We start from the raw sequence: 18,413 nt of genomic DNA on the forward strand, positions 1-18,413 counted from the left end.
CATATGGTTATAGGAAGTGTCTGGTAACATGCTTGTGTTATGCATTACATCATATGGTTATAGGAAGTGTCTGGTAACATGCTTGTGTTATACATTTCATCACATGTTTATAGGAAGTGTCTGGTAACATGCTTGTGTTATACAATACATCATATGGTTATAGGAAGTGTCTGGTAACATGCTTGTGTTACACATGTCATATGGTTATAGGAAGTGTCTGGTAACATGCTTGTGTTATACATTTCATCACATGTTTATAGGAAGTGTCTGGTAACATGCTTGTGTTATACAATACATCATATGGTTATAGGAAGTGTCTGGTAACATGCTTGTGTTATACATTTCATCTTATGGTTATAGGAAGTGTCTGGTAACATGCTTGTGTTATACATTACATCATATGGTTATAGGAAGTGTCTGGTAACATGCTTGTGTTATACATTACGTCATATGGTTATAGGAAGTGTCTGGTAACATGCTTGTGTTATACATTACATCATATGGTTATAGGAAGTGTCTGGTAACATGCTTGTGTTATACATTACATCACATGTTTATAGGAAGTGTCTGGTAACATGCTTGTGTTATACATCATATGGTTATAGGAAGTGTCTGGTAACATGCTTGTGTTATACATTACATCATATGGTTATAGGAAGTGTCTGGTAACATGCTTGTGTTATGCATTACATCATATGGTTATAGGAAGTGTCTGGTAACATGCTTGTGTTATACATTTCATCATATGGTTATGGGAAGTGTCTGGTAACATGCTTGTGTTATACATTACATCATATGGTTATAGGAAGTGTCTGGTAACATGCTTGTGTTATACATTTCATCATATGGTTATAGGAAGTGTCTGGTAACATGCTTGTGTTATACATTACATCATATGGTTATAGGAAGTGTCTGGTAACATGCTTGTGTTATACATTTCATCACATGTTTATAGGAAGTGTCTGGTAACATGCTTGTGTTATACAATACATCATATGGTTATAGGAAGTGTCTGGTAACATGCTTGTGTTATACATTATGTCATATGGTTATAGGAAGTGTCTGGTAACATGCTTGTGTTATGCATTACATCATATGGTTATAGGAAGTGTCTGGTAACATGCTTGTGTTATACATTTCATCACATGTTTATAGGAAGTGTCTGGTAACATGCTTGTGTTATACATTTCATCATATGGTTATAGGAAGTGTCTGGTAACATGCTTGTGTTATACATTACATCATATGGTTATAGGAAGTGTCTGGTAACATGCTTGTGTTATACATTTCATCACATGTTTATAGGAAGTGTCTGGTAACATGCTTGTGTTATACAATACATCATATGGTTATAGGAAGTGTCTGGTAACATGCTTGTGTTATACATTTCATCATATGGTTATAGGAAGTGTCTGGTAACATGCTTGTGTTATACATTACATCATATGGTTATAGGAAGTGTCTGGTAACATGCTTGTGTTATACATTACGTCATATGGTTATAGGAAGTGTCTGGTAACATGCTTGTGTTATACATTACATCATATGGTTATAGGAAGTGTCTGGTAACATGCTTGTGTTATACATTACATCACATGTTTATAGGAAGTGTCTGGTAACATGCTTGTGTTATACATCATATGGTTATAGGAAGTGTCTGGTAACATGCTTGTGTTATACATTACATCATATGGTTATAGGAAGTGTCTGGTAACATGCTTGTGTTATGCATTACATCATATGGTTATAGGAAGTGTCTGGTAACATGCTTGTGTTATACATTTCATCATATGGTTATGGGAAGTGTCTGGTAACATGCTTGTGTTATACATTACATCATATGGTTATAGGAAGTGTCTGGTAACATGCTTGTGTTATACATTTCATCATATGGTTATAGGAAGTGTCTGGTAACATGCTTGTGTTATACATTACATCATATGGTTATAGGAAGTGTCTGGTAACATGCTTGTGTTATACATTTCCTCATATGGTTATGGGAAGTGTCTGGTAACATGCTTGTGTTATACAATACATCATATGGTTATAGGAAGTGTCTGGTAACATGCTTGTGTTATACATTTCATCATATGGTTATGGGAAGTGTCTGGTAACATGCTTGTGTTATACAATACATCATATGGTTATAGGAAGTGTCTGGTAACATGCTTGTGTTATACAATACATCATATGGTTATAGGAAGTGTCTGGTAACATGCTTGTGTTATACATTTCATCATATGGTTATGGGAAGTGTCTGGTAACATGCTTGTGTTATACATTTCATCATATGGTTATGGGAAGTGTCTGGTAACATGCTTGTGTTATACATTTCATCATATGGTTATAGGAAGTGTCTGGTAACATGCTTGTGTTATACATTTTGTCATATGGTTATAGGAAGTGTCTGGTAACATGCTTGTGTTATACATTATGTCATATGGTTATAGGAAGTGTCTGGTAACATGCTTGTGTTATGCATTTCGTCATATATCTATAGGAAGTGTCTGGTAACATGCTTGTGTTATACATTTCGTCATATGGTTATAGGAAGTGTCTAGTAACATGCTTGTGTTATACATTACATCATATGTTTATAGGTAGTGTCTGGTAACATGCTTGTGTTATACATTACATCATATGGTTATAGGAAGTGTCTGGTAACATGCTTGTGTTATGCATTACATCATATGGTTCTAAGAAGTGTCTGGTAATATACTTGTGTTCTACATTACAACATATGGTTATAGGAAGTGTCTGGTAACATGCTTGTGTTATACAATACATCAAATGGTTATAGGAAGTGTCTGGTAACATGCTTGTGTTATACAATACATCATATGGTTATAGGAAGTGCCTGGTAAAATGCTTGTGTTATACATTACATCATATGGTTATGGAAAGTGTCTGGTAATATACTTGTGTTATACATTACATCCTGTCATACTGTTATTGGTTGTGTTATGTTGTGGTTCCTTCCCAGACAGTAAAGAGCGTACAAAGCTTCAGTATGGTCAAAGCGTGATAGTCCCACACACAGGAGTGGACATATGTCTGTCGGAGTATCTTGCCAAGAAAACCCGAAATAGTCGTAATGGCGCCCTGCTGTGTCACATGACAGACTGGAGAATCAAGAATAGGTGTCTGGGACTCACAGAGATGGAACATTCCAATGTAAGTGGGATTGGTGTGTGTCTGAGATGGAACATTCCAATGGAAGTGGGATTGGTGTGTGTCTGAGATGGAACATTCCAATGTAAGTGGGATTGGTGTGTGTCTGAGATGGAACATTTCAGTGTAAGTGGGATTGGTGTGTGTCTGAGATGGAACATTCTAATGTAAGTGGGATTGGTGTGTGTCTGAGATGGAACATTCCAATGTAAGTGGGATTGGTGTGTGTCTGAGATGGAACATTCCAATGTAAGTGGGATTGGTGTGTGTCTGAGATGGAACATTCTAATGTAAGTGGGATTGGTGTGTGTCTGAGATGGAACATTCCAATGTAAGTGGGATTGGTGTGTGTCTGAGATGGAACATTCCAATGAAAGAGGAATTGGTGTGTGTCAGAGATGGGACATTCCAATGAAAGAGGAATTGGTGTGTGTCTGAGATGGAACATTCCAATGTAAGTGGGATTGGTGTGTGTCTGAGATGGAACATTCCAATGGAAGAGGGATTGGTGTGTGTCTGAGATGGAACATTCCAATGTGATATGCTGTAATTTGTAATGTGGCACGATTTTGGTACACAGTATCATGAAATAACCAGATGTTTTCTTATATCAGCCGCTGTTTGACATCCTGTTGCCTAGCAACCCAGCCCAGGTACTGATCCCAGTTGCAGCTGCCTGTGATTTGAGTGAAGCACGGGCTCACATCGCCACCACCATCACCAGAGTGCTGGGCAAGGTGAGTCTCTGTGATTTCAGTGAAGCACAGACTCACATGTCCACCACCATCACCAGAGTGCTGGGCAAGGTGAGTCTCTGTGATTTCAGTGAAGCACGGACTCACATTTCCACCACCATCACCAGAGTGCTGGGCAAGGTGAGTCTCTGTGATTTCAGTGAAGCACGGACTCACATGTCCACCACCATCACCAGAGAGCTGGGCAAGGTGAGTCTCTGTGATTTCAGTGAAGCACAGGCTCACATCACCACCACCATCACCAGAGTGCTGGGCAAGGTGAGATTCATGGTGCTACAGAGTGCTGGGCAAGGTGAGACTCATTTTCCAAAGCTTAAATGATGTGTTGACATAACTATGTATGTAACTTTCATACCAAAAGTCCTATACCATATGATATGTCACCAGGAATACATCAACCCCGTCTTGAGGCAGGACCAGCTACAGGCCATCACCACGGACCACTTCATGGACATCCATGTCCTACAGAAAATTGACTTCACCCCGGATGGGAAGATGAAGTAAGTGCGACAGCAGCCTGCACGCTTCATTGTCGTCCTACAACACATCAGTCACTTTCATGCAAGCATAGTTGATGTCTTTGAACTAGGGTTGTACTTAATATGATGTATTGAAATTCTACATTTCTATGCTGAGACAAAATTCAGAGAAGCCCAATGAAAACATTTAGAAGAACAAATACTTGCAAAGTCAAGTGGAAAAAAATATTTTGCTATTGTTACAAACACAAGTAACTTTGTTCCTGCAGAAAATCCACAAGCTGTTGAGGGGATGGTTTAATTCCAGAAACATCTCCCTGTCTGAGAAAGTTGTTGGTGTCTTCGTGTCAAGGCAGCCTCTGAGTCGCAGCAACACCTACTTTGAAGTGGAAGTCCTGGCTCATGACGGTACGAAGGAGCTCGGCATGGTTCTCGGATGCATGTTTGATGTCCTCTTCTCTGCCAGATTCCCCATGGATGTGAACGAACAGAAAGGGGGAGCAGTGGAAGGGTAAGTTTCAAGGTTGGTAGGGAGACATGGGTGTAGGTGGGACATGGGTGTAGTTGGGATATGGGTGTAGTTGACACATTGGTGTAGGTGGGACATAGGTGTAGGTGGGACATGGGTGTAGGTGGGAGACATGGGTGTAGGTGGGACATGGATGGGTGGGAGACATTGGGTGTAGGTGAGACATGGGTGTAGGTGGGACACATGGGTTTAGGTGGGACATGGATGGGTGGGGACATGGGTGTAGGTGGGACATGGGTGTAGGTGGGACATGGGTGTAGTTGGGACATGGGTGTAGTTGAGACATTGGTGTAGGTGGGACATAGGTGTAGGTGGGACATGGGTGTAGGTGGGACATGGGTGTTGGTGGGACATGGGTGTAGGTGGGACATGGGTGTTGGTGGGACATGGGTGTAGGTGGGACATGGGTGTAGGTGGGACATGGATGTAGGTGGGACATGGGTGTAGGTGGGACATGGGTGTAGGCGGGGACATGGGTGTAGGTGGGACATGGGTGTAGGTGGGACATGGGTGTGGTTGGTGGGACATGGGTGTTGGTGGGACATTGGTGTAGAGTGGGACATGGTTGTAGGTGGGACATGGGGGGTGGGGGGACTAGGGGGTGCAGGGGACTTGGGTGTAGGTGGGACATGGGTATAAATTGGGACATGGGTGTAAGTGGGACATGGGTGTAAATTAGGACATGGGTGTTGGTGGGACATGGGTGTAGGTGGGACATGGATGTTGGTTGGTTTGACATGGGTGTTGGTGGGACATAGGTGTAGAGTGGGACATGGGTGTAGGTGGGACATGGATGTAGGCAGGACATGGGTGTAGAGTGGGACATGGATGTAGGCAGGACATGGATGTGTGGGACATAGGTGTAGGTGGGACATGGGTGTTGGTGGGACATTGGTGTAAGAGGTGGGACATGGGTGTAGGTGGGACATGGGTGTAGGCAGGACATGGGTGTTTGTGGGACATGGGTGTAGGTGGGACATGGGTGTAGAGTGGGACATGGGTGTGGAGTGGAGACATGGGTGTAGGTGGGGGACATGGGTGTTGGGTGTAGGTGGACATAGGTGTAGGTGGGACATGGGTGTAGGTGGGACATGGATGTTATAGGACATGGGTGGGTGGGACATGGAGTGGGACATGGGTGTAGGTGGAACATGGGTGTATAGGTGGGACATGGAAGGAGGTGGGACATGGGTGTAAGTGGGACATGGGTGTAGGAGTGGGACATGGACATGTACATTATGTGTGGGACATGGTGGTGTGGAGTGGGACATGGGTGTAGGTGGGACATGGGTGTAGAGTGGGACATGGATAGGCAGGTGTAGGTGGGACATGGTGTAGGTGGGACATGGGTGTGGTGGGACATGGGTGTAGGTGGGACATGGATGTGACATGTAAGAGTGGGACATAGGGGTGGAAAATGGATGGGACATGGGTGTGGAGTGGGACATGGGTGTAAGAGTGGGGACATGGGTGTGGGTGGGAGGAACATGGGTGTAGGTGGGACATGGGTGTAAAAGTGGGGACAGGTGGACATAGGTGGGGACATAGGTGTACACATGGTGTGGACATGTAGGGACATGGTGTAATGGACATGGGTGTAGACAGGACATGGGTGTAGGCAGGGACATGGACAGTGGGACATGGGTGTAGGTGGGACATGGGTGTAGTGGACATAGGTGGGACATGGGTGTAGGTGGGACATGGACATGTAGGAGGTAGGACATGGACATGGGTGGTGGGACATGGGGTGTATGGTGGGACATGGGTGTAGGTGGGACATGGGTGTAGGTGGGGTGGACAGAGTGTAGACATGGGTGTAAGGGTGGACATAGGTGGTGAAGGTGGGTGGACATGTAGGGTGGGACATGGACATGGAGTGGGACATGGTGGGACATGGAGTAGGTGGGACATGGAAATTGGTAGGTGGGACATGGATGTAGGTGGACATGGGTGTGTAGGTGGACATGGTGTTATGGAGTGGGTGGACATGGACATGGTGTATGTAGGCATGGACATGGGTGTAGAGTGGGACATGGACATGGGGGTGGGACATGGATGTAGGTGGGATGGTGCAGGTGGGACATGGGTGTAGGTGGGACATGGGGGACATGGAGGGGTGGGACATGGAATGGACATGGACATGGTGGACATGGGGTGGACATGGTGGTGGACATGGACATGGGTGTAGGTAGGACATGGGTGTGGTGGGACATGGATGTTGGTTGGTTTGACCTGGGTGTTGGTGGGACATGAGTATAGGTGGGAAATTTGCTGGATGAAGAGATTTGCGTAGGTGGGGCGATTGTGGAGCTGGAAACAAGGGTGTAGGTGGAATGTAGACAGGTAGGCAGGGAGGACTGTTAATGTGGTTTTGTTGTTTTTTTGTTCCAGAGTTGAGATTAAGCCAGATGATGTCTTCGGTTTTGGAATTGAGGGAGAATGGGATTCTGAATATGTTCCGAGGGAAGGGGCCTGCAGCTTTTTCTACACGAAGAATGGAACTAGAGTATGTACTTGAAACTGACACAATGCTAGTGCTAGATACTTTTGAACACTAACACTACACTAGTATTGGACACTGACACAGTCCAGGGCCATAGTTAACTTTTCTTTTTAGGGGGGGCACTATCCATGTTCAAGGCCGCGAAGCATCCAAGCATCTGGGGGTCCTGGGAATTTCTTAAAATTAGATGCTCTCAGATGCAATTCTGAAGGTAAAATGGCTCCATTTATGCAATTTCCAATTTTGTATCAAAGTTTTTCCCTGCTATGTTTGACCATTTTTTTCATGTTTTTTAATAAAGTTTCTTTGTTCAAAATTGTAGCATCTGTACATAATGTTCTGAACTAAACTTTAAAAAATGTTTCGACATCCATTGTATCTGTATATATGCAAAACAACTGTTTTGTTCAGTTTAAGTGAGTGAGTGAGTGAGTTTGGTTTTACGCTGCTTTTGGCAATATTCCAGCAGTATCACGGTTGGGGACACCAGAAATGGGTTGTTCAGTTTAAGAATCAATCTAAAATATTTGTATTATTTAATTCAGTGGAGAGTCCAGAAATTGCACGTGACATTTACATCATATACATGATATCTTCAGGTTTGTTCAATATTACTCACTCACTCAGTTTGCTCATTGCACCTTAACAAGATAAGTCAGTCAGAAAGATTGCTGTATTTATAATCATCCCTGAAATTAACATGTACATTTACAGTTCCACAAGGGAATATCAAATATGATTTTGACTTCACTATACACTTTTAGCTGTATTTGAATTTCCTCCAGTCTGTCTTTAGACCACCTCCGTGGTGTAGTGGTTAGAGCGTACACCCGGAGAGACCGGAAGGTTGCGGGTTCGATCGTCATACCAAAAGAGCGGAAGGTTGCGGGTTCGAGCGTCATACCAAAAGACGTTTAAATATGGTACTTGTTGGTCCCTGCATGGCGTTCGGCATTAATGGGTACAACAAGGACTGGTCGGCTCGAGTCAGTATAATGTGTCTGGGTGGGGTATTTATGTTTCACTGCGGCATGGTATCTCAGTGGGCTATCACTATAAAACCAGCTTCAGTCTGGGCTAGTACAAGCAGCCGCACCTACACATACACACACATGCACATCGTCATATGAGCAAAATATTCTCAAGCACAAAGTTAAACCGAATTTCACCTCACCTCACCTCACCTCACTAGTCTGTCTTCCTAGAGTAGATAGTGCATGGACTTGGTATCAAATGTGTACTTCTGTGTGTGTGCAGCACAGCCAGACCAGTTAGATGTTCTGTGCTCATTGTCCACACCTTGTGCCTCGAAGACAGGAGATCGAAAGACCTTTCACAAGCCACACTGTCGACTGGTATGGTCATGAACACTGTCAGATCATGGTCATGGAGATGAAGGAATGGCTCATTATATAGCATATGTTCATTGGGTTCATAGTTCCAAAAATAGAGTCACTAGTTTATATAATACTATTTATATATTTTTACACCAATCAATGTTTCATTGTGTATTCATTGTTTTGTATGTTATTCTCTATTTTGTCTATCCTGTCTGAGTATATCCTGGTGTCATGTGGATTGACTCCTTCTTCTAATTGAGTCTTTTGTCGTTAATTATCATTAGGTATTGCACAATATGCCTTCAGTTCATAAGGTTCCCGGTTGTCTATATCATTGTCCTGGATTCCTTATTTTATTTATTAATGGTTGTTGTAATCATATGTAATTAGGTGCATCATTCTGGTACCGATCATCTGTCAGATTGGCTGCTTGCAATCTTTGGGTCTTTAATTGAGGTGTGGATTTCAGGGCTGTGGTGAGGGTATATCACTCATTCTCAATAATGGGGTGCAAATGCTGTCACTGCCATGCTTCTCCAAAACTAATTAGCAAATGTTATTTTCAGTGTGGTTGAATAATGGTACCAACCTGCCCAACATACATCATACACAAACAGTCCAATAACCCCCACGGTATATTTGTTACAGCTAAGGTAATAGGTCAGTTTGAAATGTTTGTTACTGTCGCCGGTAGCGAAACCTTACTTTGCAGTTTACTTAACGCACCTTGGTATACAAATACCTGGATATTAGGACATTGATATTGGTCAAAAGTTTCATTTTCTGCAAATTGTTAGGCCAGTGCATTCTTTTTAGATAAATGAATTTGGTCTAATGTCATGAGGAAATGTCCGTGATGAATTTTCAGCTTGACACGTGCATGTGTAGAACAAAGCATAATCTCACCCATTCACTTTGAATGAATACAGTTTATCTTTACATTAATGGTACTTGTCATTATTTGGGGCTTTGAATATCTCTCTGCATAACATATCTCAATACACAGAAAATATTCCATGCGTAGAAATAAGAGTGAAATGTCCGTTACCACCGCCAAATTAGCGAATTGTGCTCTTTTTGACATAGTTTAAGTTACATTTAGAACACGAAGTATGCCAGGTGGGAAAAGGAAAAATATTCAAAGCTTGTGTGTGGTTAATGGTAACTTAATACTTGATTTGCAAGTTGATTTGCAAGAGGATGTAATCTCCGTTACATAGCTTCTGAAGTTCTGATACTATTTTTCAAATATCACGTGACTCCTATCCCATCTGGAAAATCAAAGAGGATGCATAATTATACAATCACCAAAGTAGCGAACATTTCATTTCTAAATATAAAATCGACACCATAACTTACTGCTTAGTTATTTGTCACGTTTTGGAGTTTACAAAATAATGTCACTCTCTATTTGATAAGACAGACTTACAACTGGGAAATAGAAACATTACCATAACATCAATAACAACCACAAGGAACATTCCATCCTAGTAATAGATATTTCTGTCGCTTCGATTGGGTTATAATTGGTCTACAGTCCTATTATTTCCAGAATGTTTGTTGCTAGTCTCATGTTAAATAATTACAGTATAGGATTATATAAAATTAATACCCCAAAAATATTGAATGATAATAGGTAGATTTGAGTTTACTTCTCTGGCTTAAAACAGTTGACATTTATAAAGATATGTAGATTTTTAGTTTGCAAATTAAATTGCTCCCAAACATGCATTGCTCCCAAGACAGTGTTTCTGAAGACATGACATTGTTTGAATGTTCGTTACTTATATAGTGGTTTATATCTAGTGGTTGGAAAACTATTAAACCGTGTTTCCTTCTTAAATAGACGACATATGTGTTTTATGTTTGAACTTTAAGAGGATTTGTCACTTCATGGCATTTTGTTTCATGTGTATCCTGCGTTCCTAAAGTTTGTTTTCACACAGCTTAACCAATGTTTCCAAGTTTAGGTATGTTCTATCCGGCACTGTACTGGCTGGGGATTAGTTTAAGGAAACGTGTTTAAGGAGTTAAGGAAACGTGTACTCACAGGCTTGGTAATAAGGGCCTTTGATATAATGAAAATTTCAGTCTTAGGATTCTCTAAGAAGGTACCTATCTTGTTAGCTGGTATATTCAAAAGCCTTCAGCTCTTGTAGAATTCCTGTTGGTTTTAAGCAGGCCCATATGTTACCTTGGCAAAATAAATGATTTCACTCATATATAAATGGTTGATTTTCAATATTTTTGTGAGCCGGTTGCGATATGACACTCAAAAGAGTGTTATATCAATACTTTGATGTAAAAACAATAATCTGTAAAAAATTCTAGGTGGCAGCTGCCCCCCTGCCCCCCCAGCCTACCTACAGCTCTGTAGTCCTATTACTGGACACTGACACAGTGTTACTACTTGACACTGACACAATGCTACTACTGGACACTGACACAGTGCTACTACTTGACACTGACACAATGCTACTACTTGACACTGATACAATGCTACTACTGGACACTGACACAATGCTACTACTTGACACTGACACAGTGCTACTACTTGACACTGATACAATGCTACTACTTGACACTGACACAATGCTACTACTTGACACTGACACAGTGCTACTACTTGACACTGAAACAAGGCTACTACTGGACACTGAAACAATGCTATTACTTGACACTGACACAGTGCTACTACTTGACACTGACACAGTGCTACTACTTGACACTGAAACAATGCTACTACTTGACACTGAAACAATGCTACTACTGGACACTGACACAGTGCTACTACTGGACACTGACACATTGCTACTACTTGACACTGAAACAATGCTACTACTGGTCACTGAAACAAGGCTACTACTGGACACTGAAACAATGCTACTACTTGACATTGAAACAATGCTATTACTTGACACTGAAACAAGGCTACTACTGGACACTGACACAATGCTACTACTTGACACTGAAACAAGGCTACTACTGGACACTGACACAATGCTATTACTTGACACTGACACAATGCTACTACTTGACACTGAAACAATGCTACTACTGGACACTGATACAATGCTACTACTGGACACTGACACAGTGATACTACTTGACATTGAAACAATGCTACTACTGGACACTGAAACAATGCTACTACTTGACACTGAAACAATGCTACTACTGGACACTGACACAGTGCTACTACTTGACACTGACACAGTGCTACTACTTGACACTGAAACAATGCTACTACTTGACACTGAAACAATGCTACTACTGGACACTGACACAATGCTACTACTTGACACTGACACAGTGCTACTACTTGACACTGACACAATGCTACTACTTGACACTGACACAATGCTACTACTTGACACTGAAACAATGCTACTACTGGTCACTGACACAATGATACTACTTGACACTGACACAATGCTACTACTTGACATTGAAACAATGCTACTACTTGACACTGACACAATGCTACTACTTGACACTAAAACAGTGCTACTACTGGACAGTGCTACTACTGGACACTGACACAGTGCTACTACTTGACACTGATACAATGCTACTACTGGACACTGACACAATGCTACTACTGGACACTGACACAATGCTACTACTTGACACTGATACAATGCTACTACTGGACACTGACACAGTGCTACTACTTGACACTGAAACAAGGCTACTACTGGTCACTGACACAATGCTATTACTTGACACTGACACAGTGCTACTACTGGACACTGACACAGTGCTACTACTTGACACTGAAACAATGCTACTACTGGTCACTGACACAGTGCTACTACTTGACACTGAAACAAGGCTACTACTGGACACTGAAACAATGCTACTACTTGACACTGACACAATGCTACTACTTGACACTGACACAGTGCTACTACTGGACACTGACACAATGCTACTACTGGACACTGACACAATGCTACTACTTGACACTGACACAGTGCTACTACTGACACTGATACAGTGCTACTACTGACACTGACACAGTGCTACTACTTGACACTGAAACACAAGGCTACTACTTGACACTGAAACAAATGCTACTACTTGACACTGAAACAATGCTACTGCTTGACACTGAAACAATTGCTGCTACTGGACACTGACACAGTGCTACTACTGGACACTTACAGTGCTACCACTACTTGACACTGACACAATGCTACTACTGACATTGAAACAATGCTACTACTGGACACTGACTGCAGTGCTACTACTTGACACCGACACAATGCTACAACTGACACTGAAACAATGCTACTACTTGACACTGAAACAATGCTACTACTGGACACTGACACAGTGCTACTACTTGACACTGAAACAATGCTACTACTGGACACTGAAACAATGCTACTACTGGACACTGACACAATGCTACTACTGGACACTGACACAATGCTACTACTGGACACTGACACAGTGCTACTACTTGACACTGAAACAATGCTACTACTGATCACTGACACAATGCTACTGCTGGACACTGACACAGTGCTACTACTTGACACTGAAACAATGCTTCTACTGGTCACTGACACAATGCTACTACTTGACACTGACACAATGCTACTACTTGACACTGACGAAATGCTACTACTGGACACTGAAACAATGCTACTACTGGACACTGACACAGTGCTACTACTTGACATTGAAACAATGCTACTACTAGACACTGACACAATGCTACTACTTGACACTGACACAATGCTACTACTTGACATTGAAACAATGCTACTACTTGACACTGACACAATGCTACTACTTGACACTAAAACAGTGCTACTACTGGACAGTGCTACTACTGGACACTGACACAATGCTACTACTTGACACTGATACAATGCTACTACTTGACACCGACACAATGCTACTACTTGACACTGAAACAATGCTACTACTGGACACTGACACAATGCTACTACTGGTCACTGAAACAATGCTACTACTGGACACTGACACAGTGCTTCTACTTGACATTGAAACAATGCTACTACTAGACACTGACACAATGCTACTACTTGACACTGACACAATGCTACTACTTGACACTGACACAATGCTACTACTGGACACTGACACAATGCTACTACTTGACACTGACACAGTGCTACTACTGGTCACTGACACAATGCTACTACTTGACACTGACACAATGCTACTACTTGACACTGAAACAATGCTACTACTTGACACTGTGAAACAATGCTACTACTAGACACTGACACAATGCTACTACTTGACACTGACACAGTGCTTCTACTTGACACTGACACAATGCTACTACTGGTCACTGACACAATGCTACTACTTGACACTGAAACAATGCTACTACTTGACACTGAAACAATGCTACTACTGGACACTGAAACAATGCTACTACTGGACACTGACACAGTGCTATTACTGGATACTGACACAATGATACTACTTGACACCGACACAATGCTACTATTTGATACTGAAACAATGCTACTACTGGACACTGACACAATGCTACTACTGGTCACTGAAACAATGCTACTACTGGACACTGACACAGTGCTACTACTTGACATTGAAACAATGCTACTACTAGACACTGACACAATGCTACTACTTGACACTGACACAATGCTACTACTTGACACTGACACAATGCTACTACTGGAGACTGACACAATGCTACTACTTGACACTGACACAGTGCTACTACTGGTCACTGACACAATGCTACTACTGGACACTGACACAATGCTACTACTTGACACTGAAACAATGCTACTACTTGACACTGAAAGCAACTTGCTGCTACTACTACTGGACACTGACACAATGCTACTACTGACACTGACACAGTGCTACTACTTGACACTGACACAATGCTACTACTGGTCACTGACACAATGCTACTACTTGACACTGCAAACAATGCTACTACTTGACACTGAAACAATGCTACTACTTGACACACGAAACAATGCTACTACTGGACACTGGAAACAATGCTACTACTGGACACTGGAACACAAGTGCTATTACTGGATACTGACACAATGATACTACTTGACACTGACACAGTGCTACTACTTGACACTGATACAATGCTACTACTGGACACTGACACAATGCTACTACTTGACACTGACACAATGCTATTACTGGACACTGACACAATGCTACTACTGGACATTAAATGTATATACTACTGACACAATGCTACTACTGGACACTGACACAATGCTACTACTGGACACCGACACAATGCTACTACTGGACACTGACACAGTGCTACTACTTGACACTGAAACAATGCTGCTACTGGTATGCCTGGTGATATAAATGAGGTCTTCACAGGGTATACCTATTTTCCTTATCCTGACTCATGCTTATTGCTTGTCTTCTTCTTCTTTGCGAACATAGTGGAACACGTGTATCTCCCAATTGAAGTTCCCTTCAATAAAAAATCACTAATTAGTACTCACCACGAGTTACCTCCCTTCCACAAGCGCGGGAACGAGGGCCCCACCTCAACCCATGTGCCTCACTCTCTCCTTCTTCGCCCAGTGAGCTGGACGTGAGAGCACCTGTGTCTCCCGACACACTATATCCTTTAATTATATTTAGTTTAGTACCTCTTATACTCATTTATAGAGGTGTAACTAGTATCCTTATTCAACTTGCATTGATTATTAGTCGTGTTTCTGCTGTTTTATTCACGGTTCGCCGTGTTTGTTCAGCAGTTTACGTTAATGAGAATCTGCACAGGTTGTAAATTACGTTATTCCGCTACCGATCCACATTTAAAATGCCCTAGTTGCATTACTCCATGTTCTATTGTTTCACGTTGTAAATTATGTATTAATTTGCCTAATTCTGCCTTTGATAAATATTTATGTTCCGTCTTGAGACGGAAGGCAGATAAATCTCGTAAACAATCTTCAGTCATGGCTAATAGATCGGAAGCAAATGATACCCTGTCAACTGTTGACGGACGACCCGCTACCGGCTGGTGGCCCGCCTGAGTTTCCCTCGGGGGATAAGCGTGGGACGCAGTCCGCTATGTCCAAGAAGCGACCTGCATCTCAAGACGTTCCTTCTTCACAGTCTAAGACTAGAAGAGCTTCCACATCATCTCAACGTACGCTTCGAACCCCCAGGTCCACAGCTTCGTCAAAAGGGAAATCCACGAAAGCTATAAATAATTTTGCCTCTGATATTCTACCTGTCTCAGAATTATGTTTATATGATGATGACATTCCGATTATCATTCCAGATGTACGTCATAAGAAACGTCCAGTATCTGCTACCGTCACTACAGCGCAGATCAACACGCAACCAGAGATGCCTACGCTGACGCCGGAGATTATGACTGAGGGTCCCGTCACTTTCACAGAGAGGCCACCCTCAACGCCAGCGCAGACCGTCCCAGACGACCTGGTCAACCAAATCATGAGACTGATGGAGGACCGTTACGGTTTACAGAGGCCCCAGAGCCACGGGCCCCAGAGCCCAACCCATAATAAGTCATACAGGGCCCCAGAGCCCGCCTTGGCTTCGCGTAGGGCCCCAGAGCCCACAAACGTGCCTCCGCGAAGGGCAACCCAGCCCGTAGCGATCACTTCGCTAAGGAAGTCCCAGGCCGCCTCCGCGAAGGAGCTAGAGCCTCACCAGTTGCGAGGGACATCGCGAAGGAGAAGGAGCGCTTCGCCGAGCCCACACCCTGTAGAACACAGAGGTCGTTCGCGAAGCAAGAGCTCATATATTGATTCGGACTCTGACTCGATACCTTCGCGAAGGTCGCGAAGGCTAAGTGGCTCCAAGTCTACCCAGAAGATCTAGAAGGGATACTTCGAGAGCTTCGCGAAGTCCCCAGCGTTCGCCGAGGAAGTCTCCTCCAAGGTCTCCTTACACTAGCCACTCGTCAGTCCGTTCACCACAGTCCTCTCATCGATCTTCCTACAGATCTAGGACTCTTACATGTGACCCTACGTCAGAAGAGGAAGAAGGTATCATTTTCTCAGATGCAGAAATTAGATACTGGATGGTGAATGAGTTACAACTTGCTTCCCCATCGAAGAACGAGAATTCAGCTCAGACTTACTTGATGAAGGATGATGATGTAGACAATATCACCTTACCTCCTATTGACCCGATTGCAGCGGTACCAGCTAATCTGGATACAGCCTGTTCCAAATCCACGAAGTTCAATCTACACATTTCCCGGTCTTCAACGCCAAGAAATTTGCAGGACACAATATGGACCCCTTTTTGAAGGCCCAAGATATTGATGACAACTTTAAATTAATCAGTGATGCCAAGTCCAGAAATTACAGAATAGACGATCGCAAATTGGCCCAATTGGATACCATCTCTAGGAGAATGTTCTTTGGATTGAATAGATCTAGAACTATTAATGAAACTCTCATCACCAAGTTCAAGAATTCTACAGAGGAGGAAGATAGAATGATCTACTCGGCTCTACTCATGCAGAAAAGAGACCACCAATTTCTTACAGAGCACCTGTCAGCGCGCTTACTGAAACTACTACCATGGCTCGTCGGCAAGGCTTACTAGCCTCCTGCTCTTGGGATAAGCAATTCACAGAATCTCTCTACGCAGCTCCATGGTCATCGCCCTTACTTTTTGGTGGCAACATAGACAAGGTCTCCAAAGAAGTATCTAAGGACTCGAGAGAGGTGCTTATGATCAGATCCATGGATACCCTAGCGAACGTCATTAAACAGTCAACACAGAGATACTCTGGCAAGTCTAAGTTTTCGGGGCTACAGAAAGCACGGGACAAGAAATTAGCTGCAGCTAAAGATCCCAGGGATTCTTTTCGTCGCCCATACAGCAAATTCAGAGGAGGATCAGCTAGAGGCAGATCATCCAGAGGTTCCCGAGGATTTAGACGATGAAATTCAGGTTCGGAACGACTGGAGTCTTCCACCCCAAGCCGTTCCAGTACAACCTTCCCAAGTGGGTGGACGCCTTCAGCTGCACTGGGAAAACTGGGGAATACTACAAGATCCATATGTATCCAACATCCTACAGCACGGATATCTAATACAACTCAAGGCCAAGCCTCCGTTAACAGTCACCCCTCAGGGTTCAACGTTCAACCGGCACAACTACCTATGTTAAGAGAAACAGTAGCTACTCTGCTAAACAAACAGGCCTTAGAAGTTCTGGATCAACGAAACATCGTACCAGGTTTCTACTCCCCAGTTTTCCTAGTGCCCAAGAAAAATTCCAAGGAGAAGTTTCGTCTCATATACAACATGAGCATCTTCAACAGAGAATATCTATGCAAACCACCAACGTTTCGCATGATACACTTACCGCAACTTCGGCACTTAATTCGTCCCAAAGATTACATGGCCAGCATAGATTTGCAAGACGCATATCTACACATTCCGATTCATCCCAACTCAAGGAAATATCTAAGATTTATCCTAGACGGGAAACATTACCAATGGAAGGTTCTTCCCTTCGGGAATCACATCGGCCCCTTGGGTATTCACAAGAGTGACCAAGCCTATTGTCTCATACCTACATCGTCAAGGTCTTCGCAGCGCATTTTACCTAGACGACGGTATACAAGTGGATCCAGAT

At 42.9% G+C, this 18,413-nt stretch overlaps 1 protein-coding gene across 1 annotated transcript in view; it reads left to right on the forward strand.

Annotated features, from left to right (window-relative positions):
* The window catches only part of LOC124269392, a 40,536-nt gene that overhangs the window by 2,375 nt on the left and 19,748 nt on the right, over nt 1–18,413 (forward strand). The window contains exons 2-6 of the mRNA XM_046704407.1: nt 2,984–3,174; nt 3,786–3,908; nt 4,314–4,426; nt 4,713–4,916; nt 7,326–7,440. Coding sequence (XP_046560363.1) covers nt 2,984–3,174; nt 3,786–3,908; nt 4,314–4,426; nt 4,713–4,916; nt 7,326–7,440 — 746 coding nt within the window. The remainder of the gene's footprint in view (nt 1–2,983; nt 3,175–3,785; nt 3,909–4,313; nt 4,427–4,712; nt 4,917–7,325; nt 7,441–18,413) is intronic.

The sequence above is a fragment of the Haliotis rubra genome, unplaced genomic scaffold (assembly GCF_003918875.1).
Source record: "Haliotis rubra isolate DU_JTF1 unplaced genomic scaffold, ASM391887v1 Scf1013, whole genome shotgun sequence".
NCBI classification, from domain to species: Eukaryota; Metazoa; Mollusca; class Gastropoda; order Lepetellida; family Haliotidae; genus Haliotis; species Haliotis rubra.